The sequence below is a fragment of the Globicephala melas genome, chromosome 2, assembly GCF_963455315.2.
Source record: "Globicephala melas chromosome 2, mGloMel1.2, whole genome shotgun sequence".
NCBI lineage: Eukaryota > Metazoa > Chordata > Mammalia > Artiodactyla > Delphinidae > Globicephala > Globicephala melas.
Window position 1 is genome coordinate 146,264,795 of NC_083315.2, and position 21,639 is coordinate 146,286,433.

A 21,639-nucleotide genomic window follows, 5' to 3' on the forward strand; every position below is an offset into this window, starting at 1 on the left:
CTCACAGTCATGAGGATGCTTACTCTGTAGATGCTCATCCTCCCATCAGTGGGAGAAAGATTTTTAGATCCAACATGTCCTTGCGACCTCTTGGGCTGACATTAACTAAGGGGAACGGTTGGTCTAATCTTTGACTCTGCAGTTCTGGGCGCATGCTTGAGACCTATCTCTTCCCATTTCTATATCAATGCTCGACAGGCAAGACAGAGCCTTGACTAAAAGCTTAACTGGATAACTGGAAAGGATAATTTCCAGCCCACCCAGAAAAAAGAGACAGCACAAACAATACTCATCAGCTGAAGGGCTTATAGTGAGAACAAGTCCAACAGTAACAGCCACTGTTGCTGAGCAAGCCAGGGTGACCGTGGGGAGGGTCTCCAGGACTGTCTGGGTACCCTCACCACCCTAGAGGTCAGTACGCACTGCCCCTAGAATCTCCTGGTCCTTCCTAGGGAGCAATCACCAACACAAAGGGGGCTACACAGAGGTGGTACTTGCCCCCTAGCACTGGGGGGATTTCTGGCAGATGAAGGTGTTAGAAACTGTCCTTTGGCAACGTGGGATTTAGTGTAGATTGCTCTGAAGGGGTCACCTAGACCTACCTGGGGTGCCTGGGGTTCTATGCAACCCCAATTCTCCAAGTCCCGAAGCATCTGTGCAGCCAAAATAGATCTGGGGAGCGCTGACCCTGCACCTCTGGACCTTACCTCCACACGTCGCTGCCTTTGGAAAACATGGAGGCACGAATGACTTCAGGTGCCATCCAGGCATACGTCCCTGCTGCGCTCATCTTGGTGGTTCGGTGCCATTCCCGAGCCAGGCCAAAATCGGTGATCTTCAGAACCTTTTTGCTCAGGTCTCCGTTCTCCACCTTCTGAAGGATCAGTACTGGGCAAGGAAAGGAATACAGAAGAAACCAGAGTCTGCGTGAATCACGGGGAAACCACACAACACAGAGCCCTCCCGCCATCCTCTTGTCCTCTCCTGCAGGCTCCATCATGTGGCTCCCATGGGTGGGTGGTGGGAGCCGCCATCTTTAAACACCTAGGACGCACCCATTTTGGCGCCAAGTACTTTACAGGCATTATCTTCAACCCTCGCAACAACCTCATGAGGTACGTACGATTGCCGTCGCTGCTCTACAAACAGGTGAGGAAGCTGAGATACAGCACCACTAAATAAATCTTCCAAGGCCACTCAACTAATAAGCCAGGACTGAAACCCTGGCAGCCTGGCTGGAGAGCCTTCCCTGCTGCCATGCCACCATACGGCCCACTCACAGCCTACCCTTCTGAGGAGCGGCTACCCGGCCTTCCTGACCTCCAGGCCACCGCTGGGCTTTGAGCACTCTCACAGCACCAGGAGTGGAGGTTGCCTGCTGGGCTTCTAAGGTTTCCGACAGTGTCTCAACAGTTTCCATGAACCTCTCCACGTGACTTTATTTAAAGTCTTAAGAAAGCATGTCTTAGTTTCAGGTGGCCAACATTGTTAACCAACTATCCTCCAATATAAAATAAAAACTAAAGAAAAAAAAAAGCAGGTCATTTGGGCAGAGATTTTCCCTTAATCCAGGAACTCAGCAGCACCCACTGGGGAGTGGCTGACAGGCTGGAGGTCAGAGGGCACACACGCTGAGGCTCACCCAACATGACGGCTCCAGCGAGAAGCATGCCCTCGTGGGAGCCAATCTCCCCCAAAAGAGCAAAAACGCCCATCGACTAAAGTGCTGTAAGCAAAGGCCAGAAACCCTGCCTGAGTCGGCAGCGAGCGAGCTCCTGGGATACGAGGAGGCTGAACCTCCATCTCCACAGGTGGGACGGTTCCAAGGGCCCTGGGTCAGCACCACCTCTGTGGGCCAGACGCTGAGCCACCGGGAGTTCAGAGCTCTGTACACGGGATTGCAGGGAAGGAAGGAAGATTCTCTCTGCTGTTCAAGTCTAAATGGGGAGAGTGGGGTAAGGGGGCTGGATTTGGGGGCAAGAGCCGCAGGGAGTCCCTCAAGTCACACGACGGTTCTTTTCTCTTCCTGCTCCCCCAAACCCCGCCCCGGCACACGTCTACTGAAGTGTTACATAATGAAAGGACGTGGGCCAAAGATCTCTACGTCCTACATGCTTCCCAGAACATCAGCAGTAAAGAGGGATTACAAGCAGCTATAGGGCTGGAAGCATAAGAGAAGTCAGTGCCAGCCACTCCCTAGATCTAATGGACTAAGCCTCCTTCCTCCACACCCTCCCCCCTGCTCCCCTGACACACCCCACCCGCTCCAAGCTTCCAGCATCCTGATGGGTCCAAGCCTCTAAAAGCTTGGGCAGATGAAAACGAACAAACAAAAAACAACTTCCTACATCGCATCTAATCACAAAACTCTTTCCAGATTCTTCTGTGCCTCTCTCCCCTTCTCTGCGGGTAGACAGATAACGGACTGACATGCATGCAGACTGCTGGGGAAGTGGCACCACAGAAACCCACCATGCCCTCTGCAGTGGCGGCAACCAGCTGCTGAGCATTTCCGAGTCGCCCTTAAACGGAGGATTCAGAGAGAGCCTTTCCCCTTACAGATCTAATGGGGCTCAGTCCTGTCACCCGAGGCCACCAGGTGGCTGGGACAGGGTGAGGTAGGAGCTGGGTAACAGTTTCACGATGCTGTATGGGTCCAGCTGAGCTTTCTCAGAGCCTCTGCAGGAAAGGGGAAGGCAGAGAGGTTTAGATTCTGCGACAGGAAATTGGTTTTTACAAATGGGATGGCATGCTGAAGATGATTTTTAAAATACATCAGTCTGTCAGATGGCTTAAGAGGGATGGCCGAAAGATGAAGACGGGGCAAGAACCAGCCCAGGGGCAGTCTGTCTAAACTGGAATGCATTTAGACAGTGCACGTCCAGCCCAGTTGCACCTAATCTCCATGACTCCCTGATGCCTTACATCCAGCTGACCTCAAACATTTATCCCAACAGGATAAATGCCCCTGAAGGCATCTGAGTTAGAAAGCCCTGGCCTAGGGATTCTGCCCCCAGCAAAGGAGAGCGGGCTATAATCCTGGCAGCTAATAATTCCGGCAATGATTCTCAAGAACAGTGTCCTGAAATACTGATATCTACCAAGTACGCATTACTATTAACAATTAAAGCAACAAAGTTTGTGAAAGCTTTACTTTTTTTTTTTTTGGAGATTTTAAAAATTGAGATGAAATTCACATAACGTGAAATTAACCATTTTAAAGTGAACAATTCAGTAGCATTTAGTACATTCACAACGTGGTACAACCATCCCCTCTACCTAGTGCCAAAACGTTTTCATCACCCCCAAAAAGGAAATTCCACACCCATTAAGCATTGTTCCCCATTCTCCCCTCTTCCCAGCCTCTGGCAACCACCAACCTGCTTCCTATCTCTATCGATTTACCTATTCTGCATATTTCATATAAATGGAATCATACAATATGTGACACATCTGGTTATTTCACTTAGCATGCTTCCAAGGTTCATCCACATTGTTGCTCATACCAGCACTTTACTCCTTCTTCTGACTGCATAATATTCAATCATATGTATATACCACTATTTGTTTCTCCTTCTGTCCATTGACAGACATTTGGGTTGTTTCCATCTGTTGGTTACTGTGAATCTACTATGAACACGTGTACACGTATACTTGTTTGAGTACCTGTTTTCAATTCTTTAGGAGTGGAATTACTAGTTTATATGGTAATTCTATGTTGAACTTTTTGAAGAATCACCAAACTATTTTCCACAGCAGCTGAACCATTTTACGTTCCCATTAGCAATGTATGAAGGTTCCAATTTCTCCACATCCTCACCATACCTGTCATTTTCCTTTTTCTTATTATAGCCATTCTAGTGGATGTGAAGTGGTATCTCACTGTGGTTTTGATTTGCATTTCCCTAATAACTAACGACGTTGAGCATCTTTTCATGTGCTTTCTGGCCATTTGTATGTCTTCTCTGAAGAAATGTCTGTTGTTTTGTTGTTGAGTTATGAGTTCTTTATATATGCTGGATACTAGACCCTTATCAAATATGTGATTTGCAAATATTTTTCCCTCTCTGTAGGCTATCTTTTTACTTACTTGATAATGTCCTTTGATGTACAAAAGTTTTTAATTTAGATGAAGTCCACTTTATCTATTTTTCCTTTTGTTGCTCATACAGTACTTTTGATGTAATACCAAAGAGCTGTCAAATTCAAGTTCATGAAGATTTGCCCCTATGTTTTCTTCTAAGAGTATTACAGTTTCAGCTCTTATATTTAGGTTGTTGATCCATTCTTCTTTAATTTTTGTATATCATATGAGAAAGGGGTCCAACGCCATCCTTTTGCATGTGGATATCCACTTTTCCCAGTACTGTTTGTTAAAGGGGAAAGCTTTACTTTTTAAAACAGAGTGGAGCATAGTTCTCTCCAAACACGTTTTCCTGGGTAGGAGAGAAAGGTTATATTCACAGCAGCTTACTTATCTGTACCACTGCTGTGAGCCCATTCCAAGCTTCTACCGCTGACAAGCAGCTGCAGCAGTAACAAACTACTGTGCTTTACTTCTTGGAAAACGTAAGGGTGTTTTATCAAAATCTGGTGAAGTCCATGAAAGTGTATTGTGTAAACCTCCCCTTTCATGGGGGGCAGTGGAACAAATGCTGAAAACTAACAAATCCAAGTCAAGAGGGGACCAGCCAGGATAAGAGAAAGAGGGAGAAAAAGATGCATTTGAACTAAAATCCTAGTGATTAACCAGATATGGGGGCTTGATGGAGAAAGGAGACATCTCCCGCCTTTCAGACATGGGTGACAAGTAGAATGGTCGCGCCCCTGACTGAGAAGTTGAAAGACAAAGCCCATTTGAGGAAACCAAGTTCAGTCTGGGACATAATGGATTTAGGGTGACAGTAACAACAGTCAGTGCAGAACAGAAAAAAGAAAAGAAAAAAAAAAAAAAAGAGCAGACAATCTAAATCCCAGGCTTGACATTTTCTATGTAACCCTGGGTAAGTTTCACAGACTCTACATCTCTATTCCTGCTTCTATAAAATGAGGATAAAGATTAAAGGCAATACAGTAATAAAGCACCTAGCAGAATGCCTGACACATAATTAGGAGCTCAGGACATTACAGCTATCATTACTACGATTACGACTAAGTGTCTCATATATAAGTGGAAACCATGGGGCTCCAAGTTCAAGGTATTGAGAACCCTGGTAGGAAGCCTGGCAGGCCCTGACACATAATAACCATGTAATAAATTTTTACTGTATAAATAAATGGAATGGTTGATTAAATAATAATGATAGCTACCCATTATTGCTCATTTACTATGTACAGGCATACCTCGTTTTATTGTGTTTCACAGATATTGCATTTTTTTACAGATTGAAGGTTTGTGAGAACCCTGCACTGAGCAAGTTTATTGGCGCCATTTTTCCAACAGCATTTGCTCACTTCCTGTCTCTGTGTCACACGTGGCAATTCTCACGATATTTCAAACTTTTTCATCATTATTACGTCTGTTGTGGTGATCAGTGATCTTTGATCTTACCGTTGTAATTGTTTTGGGGAACCACAAACCATGCCCACATAAGATGGCAAACTTAATCGGTAAGTGCTGTGTGTGTTCTGATTGCTCCACCAACTGGCTGTTCCCCCATCTCTCTTCCTCTCCTCGGGCCTCCTTATTCCCTGAGACACAACAATACTGAAATTAGGCCATGTAAGAACCCTACTATGGTTTCTAAGTGTTCAGGTGAAACTCTCTCACTTTAAATCAAAAACTCGAAATGATTAAGCTTGGTGAGGAAGGCATGTCAAAAGCCAAAAAAGGCCAAAAGCTAGGCCTCTTGTCTCAGTGAGTCAAGTTCTGAATGTAAAGGGAAAGCTCTTGAAGGAAATTAAAAGTGCTACTCCAGTGAACACACCGATGATAAGAAAGCAAAACAGCCTTAGTGCCAATGTGGAGAAAGTTTTAGTGCTCTGGATAGAATATCAAACCAGCCACAACATTCCCTTAAGCCAAAGCCTAAACCAGAACAAGACCCTGACTCTCTATGAAGGCTGAGAGAAGTTAGGAAGCTGCAGAAGAAAAGTCTGGAGCTGGCAGAGGTTGGTTCAAGAGGTTTAAGGAAAGAAGCCGTCTCCATAACATAGAAGCGCAAGGTGGAGCAGCAAGTGCTCATGTAGAAGCTGCTGCAAGTTATCCAGAGATCTAGCTAAGATCGTTAATGAAGGGGGCTCCACTAAACAACAGATTTTCAGTGTAGATGAGACAGCATTCTGTTGGAAGAAGATGCTACCTAGGACTTTCATAGCTAGAGAGGAGAAGTCAATACCTGACTTCAAAGCTTCAAAGGACAGGCTGATTCTCTTTTTAGGGGCTAATGCAGCTGGTGACTTTAAGCTGAACCCAATGCTCATTTACCATTCCAAAAATCCTAGGTCCCTTAAGAATTATGCTAAATTTACTCTGCCTGTGTTCTCTAAATGAACAACGAAGCCTGGATGACAGCACATCTGTTTATAACATGGTTTACTGATTACTTTAAGCTCACTGTTGAGACCTACTGCTCAGAAAAAGACTCCTTTCAAAATATTACTGCTCACTGACAATACATGTGGCCACCCAAGAGCTCTGATGGAGATGTACAATGAGATTCTTGTTGTTTTCATGCCTGCTAACACAACATCCATTCTGCACCCCGTGGATCAAGGTGCAACTTCGCCTTTGAAGACTTAAAACTATTTAAGAAATACATTTCTTAAGGCTAGAGCTGCCATAGTGATTTCTCTGATGGATCTGAGCAAAGTCAACTAAAAACCTTCTGGAAAGGATTCAACATTCTAGATGCCATTAAGAACATTCATGATGTTCAAAATATCAACATTAACAGGAATTTGGAAGAAGTTGGTTCCAACCCTCATGGATGACTTTGAGGGGTTCAAGACTCGGATGGAAGAAGTAACTGCAGATGTGATGGAAACAGCAACTAGAATTAGAAGTGGAGCCTGAAGATGGGACTGAATTGCTGCAATCTCATGATAAAACTTTAACAAATGAGGAGTTGCTTCTTAATGGATGAGCAAAGAAAGTGATTTCTCGAGACGGAATCTACTCCTGGTGAAGATCATTGAAATGACAAAGGTAGAATATTACATAAAACTTAGTTGATAAAGCAGCTGCAGGGTTTGAGAGAACTGACTCCAATATCAAAAGAAGCTCTACTGTGGGTAAAAGGCTATCAAAAAAGCATTGTATGCTATAGAGAAATCATTTGTCTATAGATGAGAAATAAGAGTCAATCAATGCAGTAGACTTCACTGTCTTATTTTAAGAAATGGCCACCCTCATCAGCCAGCAGCCCTCGACACTGAGGCAGGACCCTCCACCAGCAAAAAGATATGACTCACTGAAGGTTCAGATGATGGTTAACCTTTTTTTAGCAATAAAGTTTTTTTTTTTTTTTGTGGCCTCTCCCGTCGCGGAGCACAGGCTCCGGACGCACAGGCGCAGCGGCCATGGCTCACGGGCCCAGCCGCTCCGCGGCATGTGGGATCTTCCCGGACCGGGGCACGAACCCGTGTCCCCTGCATCGGCAGGCGGACTCTCAACCACTGCGCCACCAGGGAAGCCCTTGGTTTAGTCTTCCTTTCTTTTAAAGTTTACTGTCAAAGGTATATACACATAAAAGAGTGTATTAAAAACACGATTTGGGGCTTCCCTGGGGAAGCCCTTGGTTTAGTCTTCCTTTCTTTTAAAGTTTACTGTCAAAGGTATATACACATAAAAGAGTGTATTAAAAACACGATTTGGGGCTTCCCTGGTGGCGCAGTGGTTGAGAGTCCGCCTGCCGATGCAGGGGACACGGGTTCGTGCCCCGGTCCGGGAAGATCCCACATGCCGCGGAGCGGCTGGGCCCGTGAGCCATGGCCGCTGCGCCTGTGCGTCCGGAGCCTGTGCTCCGCGACGGGAGAGGCCATGACAGTGAGAGGCCCACGTACCGCAAAAAAAAAAAAAAAAAAAAAAAAAGATTTAAAGAAAATAAGATGAAAACCCATATGACTCCATCCAGTCCCTCAGAAGCTCCACACGTTCCTCTCCATCACATCCCTTCCCTCTCCCCAGACGTCTCACAATCTTGACTTCTGTTATTTATCCGTTTACCTCACTTTGTCATCTTACCACCTATGTATACATCCATAAATTAAGATATTGCTTAGTTTTGTAAAAGTGAGTGACAAGCACAAATGTAGCTGTGTATACTAGTTTCCTAGGGCTGCCTAACAAATTAACACAAATGTGGTGGCTTAAAACAACCGAAATCTACTGTCTCTCAGATCTGACGGCAAGAATTGTAGTCTAAAATCAAGGTGTCGGCCATGGCCATGCTACCTCCAAAGGCTACAGGGAGAATCCTCCCTTGCCTCTTCCAGCTCCTGGTGTCTGCCGGCAATTCTTGGTGTTCCCCAGCTTAGGGCAGCATAACTCCAACCTCTTCACTGGCCATCTGCCCTCTGCATCTATCTCTGTTCTTCACATGGCATTCCCATCGCCATGTGTCTGTATCCAAATTTCCCTCTTCTTATAAAAACATCAGGCATTGGACGAGGTCCAGTCCCTATCCAGTAGGACCTCATCTTCACTTGATTACAAAGATCCTATTTCCAAATAAGGTCACATCCACAGGTTAGAACTTCATCATGTCTTTTTCAGGGGGACACAATTCTACCCACAATACAGTAAAAATACTGCCTTTTGTTAGATGAAGGCTCTCAAGGAAATAAGCTAAATACAGCGTCTGGCCATGGTCCCAGAGAGCTGACTAGAGCCCTTTCTGGGAAAGTCAGTAAGCACGATCATATATGAGTAGTAGAAAAACTGCATAGATGACCACAGTGGGGACATGTGGCAGCAGGGAACTGCGGGGAGAGATGCAGATACTGGACATCCATCAGAAATTTGGTTGGGGAGTGGGCTCCCTGTATTTTCTGTTTCTAAATTCACTCGGGTTCTTGGGGTTGGGCAAAGAAAACACTTCCGTCTGTCCAGCCAACAGGACAAAGAGCTTCATCAGCACATGAGCAAGACAGCCAAATACAGAGAAGAATCCTGACCAGGCTCCCCAGGTAGTCATTCTTCAGGTTAAATTGACGGAACACCAGCAATAGGTGAGTTGGTGATGAGCGTCCTGAGTCACACTACCGGATCTAAACTGCCCCCCTCTATGTCCGATGCACAGCTGCTCGCCTGGGATCTCCTTTCACAGTCCTTGGGTTTCCCTTCATCTATCTCCCACGTCCTGTGCCCCACTTTCTCTTTCTGCTGCTTTCCTCTTACTTTGGTGATATACATTCTCCAACAGCTCTTTAGAAAGAACGCATGGAAGGTACATTTTTTTTTGTTAGAAAATGTCTACATTCCATCCCCATACTTGGCATAAAAATGATTGGAGATTTTCCTTCATCGTTTTGAAGGCATCGTGCATCAATTTCTTGCTTCCAACACTCCAGTTAAGGAGCCCCGAGCCATTTTGCTTTCTGATGCTCTGTATGTGACATGTCTTTTTCTTTTGGGAAATTTTTAGTCTCTTCTTAATCCCCAGTGTTCTGAAATATCAAAGGAATAGGAATACATCTTGGGTGGGGACTTCGTGAGTACTTCCAAATCTGAACTCTCATGCTCTTCAGTTACAGGGAATTTTCTTGAAGTATCTTACTGTTATTTTCCTCCCCTATATTTCTCTGTTTTCTCTCTCTCTAGAACCTCTATTATTTAGGTATTAGTCTTTCTTTACTGGTCCTCCAGTTTTCTTATCTTTTCTCCTCTATTTTTCATCTTTTTTGCTTTTTGATCTTCTTTCTGAGATGTCATCACTTTGTCTTCTAACCCTTCTATTGGGTTTCTTCTCATTTCCCCTATCATGATTGTAATTTCTAATGGACCTCTGTTTTGTTCTCTGAATTTTTTTTTCAATTGAGTGGCAAGAGCACATGTAGCCGTGTAATGCCTGTTTCTGTAATACGGGCACAATATCCTTTCTTTTACCTGAGCATATTACTAATGGTTCTTTTTTTATTTCTTTGTTTCTCCCAGTGCAGTCTGTCTCAGCTGCTTTTTCTATTTGTGCTTTGGTCTCTAATACACTTTTGCTCAGAGTTGCTGTACTCCTTGATTGTCTGTTCATGATCAAGAACCAAATTGGGCTTATGCTTTAAAAAGGAAATCCTTATGTTTCAAAGGTACATACTGAAATATTTACCCAAAAAAACATAATGTCGCAGATGTACTTCAAAATAATCAAGGGTGGAAATGAGTGGGGTGACTGAAGAGACAAGATTACCCATGAGTTGGTCATTACGGAAACTGCCTGAGTACATGGGGGTTCATCATGCTGTTTCTCCTTCCTTGTGTGTGTGTTTTCCATAATAATAAGTTTGGGCGGGGGTTGGGGGCAAGGAGTGAGGGATCAAAAGCTAACTAGAACCTCTAAGCACACAGAAGGAATCTGTCAACTTCCAGCTTCTCTGTAGGGAGAGCCAGGGAAGCCTAGACAAGAACACCTGTGGTCATTCTGTTGAGCTGGTCAAGCACTCTTCCAACTGTGGGAAAATAAAGGTCTGGCTGCCAGTGTGCTGGGAATCAAGTTGGGGGAGGGCCAAGGTGGTCGCAGGCTTCCGTATGTAAACAGTTATCTCATCACTCCATTTTTAAATTAAAGTCTCCATACCCATACCCTGTGCCTGCGTCCCCCAGTCCAGAAACCAGTTTCCTCTTCCAAAAGGAAAGGTAGGCAGCTGGCGGCACGGAGTGGAGGAGGAATGCATTTCATATCATCGCTACCTGACCCGTTTTATTTTAGCACCCGCTTCACTCCAGTTCTGGAGGTACCAGGTGCTGCCAGTTCCTAGACTTTTAGGGATTCTGTGATATAAATTCGTTCTTTGCTTTCCTCACTGTCAGGTTAAAATTATCTTTCTCAAACCTCCTAAGTTAGTTACGGCTCATCTGTTTTCCAGCTTCTAAAACTTCGCTACTGTTGTCTACTCTGCTGTTGGTCTTGTGAGTTCCTGTAGTTCTAGCTGGGTTTTAAGAGAGAGCACAAGCTGAGGTAGTATTTGTATGTGTTCAGCCTGCCATCCCAGCCCAGATCCTGCCTTTGCTTTCGTTAGTTTGCTGGGGTAGGGAGAAGGAAACTGACGTAGTCTGTATCCAGAGGTATCCTGCAGGGGCTTCCAGCTTTCCTTGGCTTGGGTCTTCTATCTCTCCCAGTTGGAGAAATCTGTCCTCTTGCTCGCTCCCGTCAGAGCTCAGAGTTCAACCACCAGATGTACGTCACAGCATCCTCTCCCACCTTAACCAGAACTATCTCTGAGCTTCCACAAGGCAGAAAGGAAAAAGCAACAGATGAAGACCCAGAACGCCTGGGTTCTGGCTTCAGCATTGTGCGATCTTCACCAGGCCCCTGTGCCCCCATCTCTGACATTCTCAGAGTCTATAATTCCCTGAAAGCTGTGTTGGTCTCTCCTGGGGTCAGCCAAGCTCCACCACCCACCTGAGCTGAAGCACAGCTACACTCAAGGGCGAAGAGGAGTTAGGCCAAATGATTCTACCCCAGAGAAAAGCTCCACTCACCAGACACAGCCAGGCCTGAGTCAGCACTGGAGACGCTAGCTTCCTGCAGCCCATTGCCTGCAGTGGAGGTGGGAAGAAGACCTTGGGCTCCAGCCCCACCCAGCAGCCCAGGGTACCAACAGGCCAGCAGTAAGCACACAGCAGGCCCTCTGTGGTGCTGAATCAGCCAGAGCCACATAGAAGAGCCTCACTCATGGGGCACCAGCATGCAGTGAGAGCACGGCCAACATCCAAGCCCCAGCCTCTCCTGCGCCCTGGCCCTCAGCCCACTGTCCCTCCAGGCAAGACCAAGAGAGGCCAGACAGACTTGCTCGCCCAGGCAAATGATTCACCACCTAGACTTCTTGACTCTGCGTCTCAGCAGAGGTGTGGTGCTGCCATGCCGGCAGCCGCTGAGGACCCAGCCGCGTTCAGCACTGTCAGCAGAGCCGCGCTAAGCCAGCATAGAAAACCGTGCTTCCCAACAAACATTTGGGCACAGGCAGCCAGAAATCCCTGTCGGAAGAACTACAGAAAGGTGGGGAGAACCGGGTGCTTGGGGATTTAGGTTCCACCCCCTCTTGGTAAAGAAGAGGAAACCAAAGTTAACGGATGTGTGCGATGAACTCCTGGCAAAGCCAGAGAACAGTCAGTACAATGAGTGACCTTGTCCTATGACCCAGAGCCAGGGCAAAGCTGAACTGTAATGACCTCCCTTTCTGGGCCTGTAACCTGAAGAGGCATAATAGGCGCTCAATAAATACTTGTCCTGAATGAATGAATACAAACCACCCGCAAAGGTTTCTAATTAAGTCAGTTAAGGAGAGGCCCCCAAATACCTGTTTGAGGGTTGACTACACTGGCTTCACCAAAGAAGCTACGGCAATGATTCCTAATCTTTTAAAATATGTCCGTTCAGCTTACAAAATGTTATTATGATGGCAGATGTACTTTTAGTGTGTGTTGATTAAGAAAAAAACAATAACCAGAGCTCATGTTCGGGGGGGCCTTCGTGTGCGCTGCAGCTGAGCTAAGTTATTTAAATGCATAATCTTTTTTTTCTTTTTTTAAATAAATTTATTTATTTATTTATTTATTGGCTGCATTGGGTCTTCGTTGCTGTGCACGAGCTTTCTCTAGTTGGGGCGAGCGGGGGCTACTCTTTGTTGCGGTGCGCGGGCTTCTCATTGCGGTGGCTTCTCTTTGTTGCAGAGCACGGGCTCCAGGTGTACGGGCTTCAGTAGTTGTGGCACGCGAGCTCAGTAGTTGTGGGGCACGGGCCTATTTGCTCCGCGGCATGTGGGATCTTCCCGGACCAAAACTTGAACCCGTGTCCCCTGTACTGGCAGGCGGATTCTTAACCACTGCGCCACCAGGGAAGTCCTACGTGCATAATCTTATTTAATTCTCTCAACCATTCGGGAAGCCACTTCAGACGTGGAGAGTGAAATTCAGAGAGGGTGGTCCACAGGTGCAAGAGGCAGGGTCAGGACACAAGCCAGGTCTGGAGGAAATCACAATGAGAGCCCAGGACCACCATGCTGTATTAAACACCCCGATGAAAAGTGCTTTTAAATGAATTTGTATTTTATCAACACAACAGCACCTACACACCTTTGAAAAACAGAAATAGGAATAGTTACACTTTCTACAATGCATTTAGATTCAAAGGCACCTAGCAGTAGCCCCCTCCCCAGGGGTCTGCAGCCCACCACTGGGAACTGCTGACCACAGTGCTGCCACTGGAAGACCGTTCTGCAAAACAACAGCCAGTAACTGTCCCTGAGGAAAGGATCCACCTGTCTGCCATCATCTCGCATCCAAGCAGGTGTCCCAAAGCCTGTGCTTCCAGAGGAGTGGATGGGAGGGCATCTCCAAGGAAGGGTTAAAAGAGAAGGACAGAGTCAGCAGCATTTGTGATAAAGAGAAAACAAAGTGAAAACACAGCAGAAACGAACTGCTACTTTAGCAATCCTGGCAACGTATCATGAAAGGACTAACAAGGGATTAATGGTAGGAAAAGAGCCTAAAATCTGTGACCTAGACTGCTAGTCGCCCTGCAGTGGTTACTCTCCCCTCCTCCCATAGTAACAGAACCCTCCATTTCAAGATGGGCACCTGGCCACGGATAACATTAACATTTCCCAGGCTCCTTGTTCCAAGGTACAGCCAAGTGACTAAAAAGTATCATGTGGCTGCTTTCTGTAACCTGTCTTGAAAGACATCAGCTCAGGGCCTTTGGCCCTTCTTTTCACCCCTTCCTACACTGTGCTGCCCAGAACATGAACGTGATAGCTGGAGCTACCATCTTGGACCAGGAGGAGAAGATCGTGCCCAAAAGTTGGCAGAGCTATGGATGGGAAGGAGTGTAGGGCTCGTGGAACAGAGATGCCATGCCAACCATGGACTGTATCCCGTCCAACTTTTACATACAAGAGAAGAACTTCTTATTTCAGCCACTGTTACTTTGGGTGTCTGTTTCTCAGAGCTCACCTAATCTAACTAATACAAAGTTCAATTCCACTACTACAAAATCTCTTTATAGCAGAACAGAAGTAGACATATTAAAATTGAAAATCTAAACCAAAAGCAATATTCCAGGCAATAAAATCTCCGTAAGATATAGCCAAAGATTTGGACGGCCTCTCCAAGCTGCTATAAAATGATTCAACTTGAAACGTGTTTCAGCTGCATATTTTTTTTAAGTAGAATGTCATGTTCTATATTAAGTGTTTACTTAAATCCCTCCCCCCCAGAAGCCCACGTGTATAGAGGGCCCATATGTATTGTGTTAAGTACTGAGTGTTCAAATATAAATTAAACCAGTACCTTCCCTCAAGAAGATCACTAACCAAGAGGGAGATTCAGGGAGTAAGAAAAGCTAGAGCAGGAGGTCTTTATTTTTTATTATGAGCCTTGGGATATAATTTGGCTTGTTAAACTAGATAATGTACATGCATTACTTTAAAAATACGTGTAAAAGAGATGCAGTAGGCAATTTAATAATATATGTGACTATATTATAATAAAGTATTAGTATACCAAAATACATAATTTGATCATACTACTTTTTGTTAAGAATATGCTATCTATCACATAGAAAAACACCTGAAGGATATATACCTAAATGCTATCAGTAGTTATCTCTGGGTACTGGGATTTGGGGTAACAAGTTATTTTTTTCTTTTATGTTCATCTATATTGTTGAAATCGCTAAAATAAACATGTATTTTTTTGTTAAAATTATGTCATTTAATAATAACAATAGCTACCATTTCTTGCATGCCTGCTATGTCCCAGGTATAATACTAGGAACTTCACATACGTCACCTCATCCAGTCTTCATCGCAACTCTGCAAGGGGGGTAACATCCTCATTTTATAAATGGGAAAGCTGGGCTCAAAGGTTAAGTAACCTTTCCACATCTAGGCAGAGAGAGAGGCAGGAGGTGACTCCTGCCCGTGCTCCTTCCCCTATACCTTGCTGCCCCCTCCCCTCGGGGGTCCCAGTGTTTAATAGTTTCATCTCTACAATACCTTGCATCTCCACAGTGCTGGTCTCTCCTATGCCACGGTGTATGAACCACATCTGCATCTGATGTGTCTTGGGGTGGGCTCAGATCATAAATTAATTGGGCAGGCTGCTCACCTAATCCTATGTCCTGTATGGACAGAGCCACTGCTAAGAGTGGTTTTCTCTGTCAAGTTTATGGCTAATTCTCACTGGGAGGGACAAGGAGGGATAACTGTGTCCAGAGCTGAAGAAAACTGGCAGAGAAGCCCCGGAAGCTAGGAGTCAAACCTAATTCTACTTGAGTCCACTGTCCTTTCCACTAGAACCCTGAGGGTCTCTAAAACCAAACCATTTGAGTATTGCTCTAGATCCTTCTAAGGGAGGGAACCGGTCCCTTTACATTTAAATGGGAGTGCTTTAGAAGTAAAGGCTGTAAATACTTGAGGAGCTAGAAGACACGCAAAGTGGGACAGCTTTGGCAAGGTGCAGTGGCAAAAGCTTGCTGGGGGGCAGCCTCTCACCAGCCTTAATTCAAGGCACAGGTGTGCTAAAAGCACTACGGCTGAGACAGTACATTAGCTTGAGGGTTGGGCGAAAGCTATGGACGGCGGGCAGGACAAGTCACCCTCCTGCGCCACCATTTTAGACGTTTTGAGTTTTGCTTTGGGTGATACAGGCTGACCCTGCAAACTCAATACCACTGACCATCTTTAAGTCACAGCCCTCTAGATGGTATAGCTAGGCAAACCATCAGTAAGGTCAGTGGGAGAGCTGGGGAGAGAAGACTTAAATGTTCAAAAGTGTGAGGATAAGAACTCATAAAGCAGAGAAATCCCAGGATCCTGAAGTTCCGCTACCAACACTTCATCCTCGAGACAGGTGTGTATCTGGTGCTAAGCAGTAGCAGGTGGGCCCAACACAGTTGTTCAGTGAAGCCCAAAACAAAAGGTTCTCAATCCAGAATCTCCACTTCAATTTACAGAATCCTCTCCCATCAGCCCTTCAGCCACTAGGCTGTAACGACCATGAAACACCCAACACTGACCCATCTCTAACTTTCCACCCACCTCTAGGACCCCTGGTGCTTGGCCCAGTGCGTATCTAACTGTCCCTTTCACAGGGCAATCTTCAGTTCCTGCCCCCACCCATACCAAGCCACCATCAGCATCTCTTCTTCCTTTTCTAAAACGTGTGCCCTACCCAGTGATTCACCTCCCGAACAGCAGAAAGGCCCTCCACAGAGTGGTAAGAAAGACTGAGTCTCATATATCAGAAAGGCAAAGAATAAGCATCAGCTCTGAAACTCTGGACCTGGGTTCCACTGCCACTAACAGGCAAACGTTACTCATTGCTCATTCATCCCAGAAAGGACCATTCTTCTTATTCAAAAACAGGGGAAGAGGTTATTTCAGAGAGGAAGATTCTCCTTGCTCCATCACAGTCCAGGGGTCAGAAAGTCCCCCCTATAAGTCCAGCCTGGAGCTATTAAAAATGGCCAAGGTGCACTGGATGGAATTCTGAGGCGCAAGGAGCAGCCCCTCACCAGAGGGTCACATGCCCCAGCAAGTCAGCTCTTGAGATGCTGGGCTTTGTCCACAGACCTCAGGGCCCCACCCTGAGGAACTGGAGCGTCCACCTCCTTTCTGGGAAGGAGGCACCACCACCATGGGTGGAAAGGGATCTGAGGTTAACTAAAGCCTCTAAAATACAACCGACGTCCAGGATCACACCTAGAACTGGGAGAGTATCCAGGTTGTTACTCCTAGGGATCGACACTCATCCCCACTAACATTCCTGCGTGAGAATCCACTGACTTTGGCCAGTAGAAGATACCAACTGCTTTGGTTCCTGGAAAAAGTCAGCAGACACCCAGATAGGCAAAAGGGGGAGGAACACAGAGGGATGAAGAGATGATCTTATAGAGGAAAACAGGAAGGCACGTCCCTCATTCTCACGTCTCTACGCCCATTCATTCTGGCCACAAGGCTACATCTGTAACCACTACCATCATCATTGCTGGTATTTACGGAGCATGCCGGGCACTGTGCTAAGCATTTTACGTGCACTATCTCATTTGAAACACTCAGGAGATGGGTAGTGTTTTCATCTCTATTTACAGATGAAGAAACAAGCTGTGGCTGAAGCAAGTGAGGATCTGCCTCAAAGTCACACAGCCAGGAAGTGGCAGAGCTGAGATGACTGGCTTCAGCTGCCACGCGCTCACCGATGATCTGATTCTGCCCCATCTTATTTGAGCACCTACTGTTGAGGACTCTGGAAATAACAAAGGGACTTCCTCCGAAGATGGTCACAAAATACACATGTGCTCTTGAAGCCGTAAAGAAGGGTCAGGGCTTAGTCCAAGGGAGAGCATCAGAAGGCCACTCTCGGTAGGCGGAATAATGTGATTCCAATCCAAAGAGAGAAAAAACCTTGACGCCTTGGAGAAATAGGAAAGAGTCCCTTGTAGCTGGAGCAGAACCTTCATGAGGGGGAAAAGGAAAAGATGGAGCTGGAGTGCACTGGGCTGGGGCAGGAGCGAAAGACGCAGGCCGCACGGAGGAGCTGGGATCTACCCTGGAGTCACAGGCAGTTTTTAAGCAGGGAAGTGGTGTGATCAGATTTGTGTTTTAGCAAAACACGGTTGCAGTGAGACAAATGGAACTGAAAAAGCAAGAGGCTGGCAGCAAGGACACAATAAGTAACATATTACAACTGTCCAGGGCACGTGGTGAAGAGTGAACTAGATACTACTGGGGATGGAGATGGGGATGATGGGAGAAGAGGCAGAGTCATTAATTACACGTACGGGGAGAAGGAACGGCTGGCTAGTCACAGGAGGACCCTCTGGCTTTGCACGGCCCACGGGAAGGTATGAGCATCCAGTGAGTACAGGGGCTTTTAGGGGCCCTATTCCCCTACGTCTGCACCAACATCCTCCCACCCACCCTTCCCTTCCAACAGGGACCAAAGCTGCCCATCCCCCCCCAGCCTCTCCACAGCCACGGAGGAACATGGCTCCTTCGCTTCCAGTTGTAGCCACCGACACACACATCACTGACTGCCACCGTCTGGACCACATGCAGCTCCACGGTCCTGGCATGCCGAGACCAGACGTTATTTGCCAGAGCGGCTCTGTCCTGCACTGATCTGGCACGATGGGCCAGCCCCCGATGCCAGGGCCCCGTGCTTCACAGCGTCGGCCAAAGGTGTGCAGCTGAGAGCTCGGGGAACGGCCCGGGCTAAGAATCAGGCCAGAGGGGATGGATTTGATAGATGAGCTTTCCAGGGCCGGCCAGGGTGTTACTCTGGAGAACCAGTCCTCAGACAGGCACATGGGCCTTAAGCACAATTCCGACAGGCTGGGTAGTTACCACGACTGCGATACGGGGGCAGTATCGCAGTACCCCAGGAGTGTCCAGGCTTCTGGGCCACGCCTGACTCTGGCTGGCTGTGTTGTGACTATGCGCCACGGGGAATAAGGGAAAATCATGGGCACCTGTGCGGACCAGCGCTTGAGAAACAGCTCAGAGCACCAGCCTTCTTCAGAAGGTGCCCGCATGTGTGCTTGGCACGCAATTCAACAGCAAGAGAGGTGGATTTCTGCTGCCTTTTTGAGCTGAAGGATAGAAGGGGACATGGTAGGGAACTACTCTATTTAGAGACTAACAATGGCTGGTCTCAGGCAGGCACAGCAATTCATCAGGCTGTTTCAAGCTATTTTTCAGTGACCCCTTGACCAGCCCCAGCTTTCCACAGGAACTTCCTTTTCATCTCTTCTTTGGATGCTCTACCCCCTTCCCACCTCACTCATGCCGCTGAGGAAAAGTCTTCTTACAGCCAAGCTTCCTGTGATTAAAACAGAAAAGCCGGTGCCACCTTGCTGGCCAGAGTCCCCAGCGTGTGTTTGCCGGACACCTTGCTGTTGGCAGAATCCTAAAATATGACTATTTCAAAACACGTCCGTCCACTTGGGCACCTATAGCCATTGCCATCTTGTGCAAATTAAGCCCAGATAACACAGCTGGGACTCCAGCCCTGAGCTCGTCCAGACACGGCACCAGCAGGAGATAGAAAGCCAAAGGCAGAGCCCCCCTGCAGCCACTTTCCTTATGAAAAAAAAACACCTCCAACACCCGCCTGCCCTGAACACTCCCACCATCCTGGCTCAAAGTGACTGAGGACAGATGCCAGATCTCTGTCAGGCCTCAGACGCACCCAGCTACAAACTAGATAAAAATAATCACAAAAGAGTCAGCATCTCAGACCGTTGATGATTTTGTCAACAAAGAGTCATTCTTCTTTCTTGGCATGTGGGTGTGGGGTGCTGCTCCATCACCGGCTCCCCAGAACCTTGTATCCCCAGCTCTGCCACCAGAGTTCCCGGGCAGGCACAGGAGGTTGACTTTCAAAATGGCACAACAACATCTCCCATCTTATATGCTTCCTCCAGTGGGACCCTGACACCCCTCCCACTGAAAGGTGGGTCTACTTCGCCTCTGGGTGAATCTGGGTGGGCCTGAGACTCACTTTCACTGCCAGGATGCAGAGGAAGTGACACTGTGGGACTTCCAAGCCAGGCGAGAAAAGATGATGCAGCTTGTTCACCAGATCACCTGTGCTTGAAGCCTTGAGCCCCCACATAAGTAGTCCGAGAGCCCTGAGACAGCCACGCTTAGGGAGGAGCGACACACAGGCAACCCCACCAGCCATCCTAGCCTTCAAGTCCTCCCAGCCCAGGCACCAGACATGTACAAAAACAAGGCTTTCAGAGGATTCCTGTCTCCATCTGTGGCCTCACCCAGAGCCTTCACATCTTCCCAGCTGAGGCTCCAGACGCTGAGAAGCAGGAACAAGCCATTCCTACTGAATCTTTTCCAAATTCCTGACGCCAAACCCCACGAGCATAAAGAAATGGCTCTTGTTTGGGGTGGTTTGTTCCGAGGCAATAGGAATGGAAACAGTTGGTGACATACTTGTGAGTCTATTCTCATATCTGCTGCCACCAAAGAAGCAGCTGCTCTTGGAAACAGAATTTTAAGAAAAGGAAAAGCTCCCTTTTATTGAGCATTTACTTTGTGCCAGGCATTATGCTAAGGGCTTACATGCATAAGTTCACTTAACGCTCATTACAGTGCTGTGAGTTAAAGCTAGGATTATTCCCATTTGACAGAAGAAGAAATGGGCTCAGAGGCTGAGGACCTTGCCCAAAGCCAGATCTGCCTGACTCAGAGGCCCTAACACTGTACCACATTCTGCTCTCCAGCCACATAGAGACAGGAGCTGTATCCACAGGGAAGCCTCAACTACTTGGGAACCTGGCTTTCCTGTTCAGTAGCCCAGGTCTGGGAATTCCCTAAAGAACCCGGGTGACAGGGACACAGTGTCGACAAACACTTGGCCTTGTCTGAGCTGGGACAGGCCCCTTCCCTGGAAAGTCATTGCTGTGGCCCACCACCCTACTACCAGTTCCCCCTGAATCCTACTCCTTCTTCTCCCAACTCCTCCATCAAGGCCTTCCAGAGGATTCTGACTGCTTCAGACACCATCTCAGATTCCCTTGGCACACCATTCCACACTGCTTCATACTGTCCTGGTTGTTGGGTGTGTTTACACAGTATGGCTCCCGAGGGTGGGAAGAACATGGTGGCAGAGACATCTATGTAGGCCTATGATAAAGTGACCTGTCATATTGCCTACAGCATCTTTATAATGGCAGACACATCCATTTCTCACAAGGATCTACTGGGTTGAGAATCATCACCCAGGCACAAGGCGAACACTCCAGGCTCTGTGACCTGCACTTCACCCAGGGCATCAAAGGGGAGAAAGGATTTTTTTTTTTTTTTGCGGTACGTGGGCCTCTCACTGTTGTGGCCTCTCCCGTTGCGGAGCACAGGCTCCGGACGCGCAGGCTCAGCGGCCATGGCTCACGGGCCCAGCCACTCCGCGGCACGTGGGATCTTCCCGGACCGGGGCACGAACCCACATCCCCTGCATCGGCAGGCGGACTCTCAACCACTGCGCCACCAGGGAAGCCCGGGAGAAAGGATTTGAGGGCAGAGGAGGAAGCAGCACGCCCACTGCAGACACCCATCACCATCACCTTGCAAGCAAGGAATCCCCAAGCACAAAGTCTCAACACAGTGGAAGTTGCCACTTTGAACCACCAGTCCTTAACAGTCCTGGAAAGCTAAGAAACACAGATTAAAGTTTCCTGTGAGTCATCCCTCAACCTCTCTGCCTAAGAGTAGGAGTGACCAACCTCCAGGCCTCCGCAGGTCACACTATCTTTGTTCTGACTGTCTTCCTCTCTATGCTATGGATGTCCTTCCTAGTACCTTCCTTCCTCCTCCGTGCGCACTGGGCTGGGTGAGACAAGGTATGTGCCTGCACCTCTCCAGCCTACCTCCAAAGAGTACTCTACAAATCCCACTCCCTGTGGGATGGAGTTGAGGATCTTACTATGGCTGGGAAAACTCAAGACCACACAGATTCTCAAGGTGGTACAG

The 21,639-nt window shown here is 47.2% G+C and overlaps 1 protein-coding gene across 1 annotated transcript in view; it reads right to left on the reverse strand.

Annotated features, from left to right (window-relative positions):
- MAP3K9 (mitogen-activated protein kinase kinase kinase 9) overlaps positions 1–21,639 on the reverse strand; it is a 77,620-nt gene that overhangs the window by 32,270 nt on the left and 23,711 nt on the right. Inside the window, exon 3 of the mRNA XM_030831546.2 lies at positions 708–888. Coding sequence (XP_030687406.1) covers positions 708–888 — 181 coding nt within the window. The remainder of the gene's footprint in view (positions 1–707; positions 889–21,639) is intronic.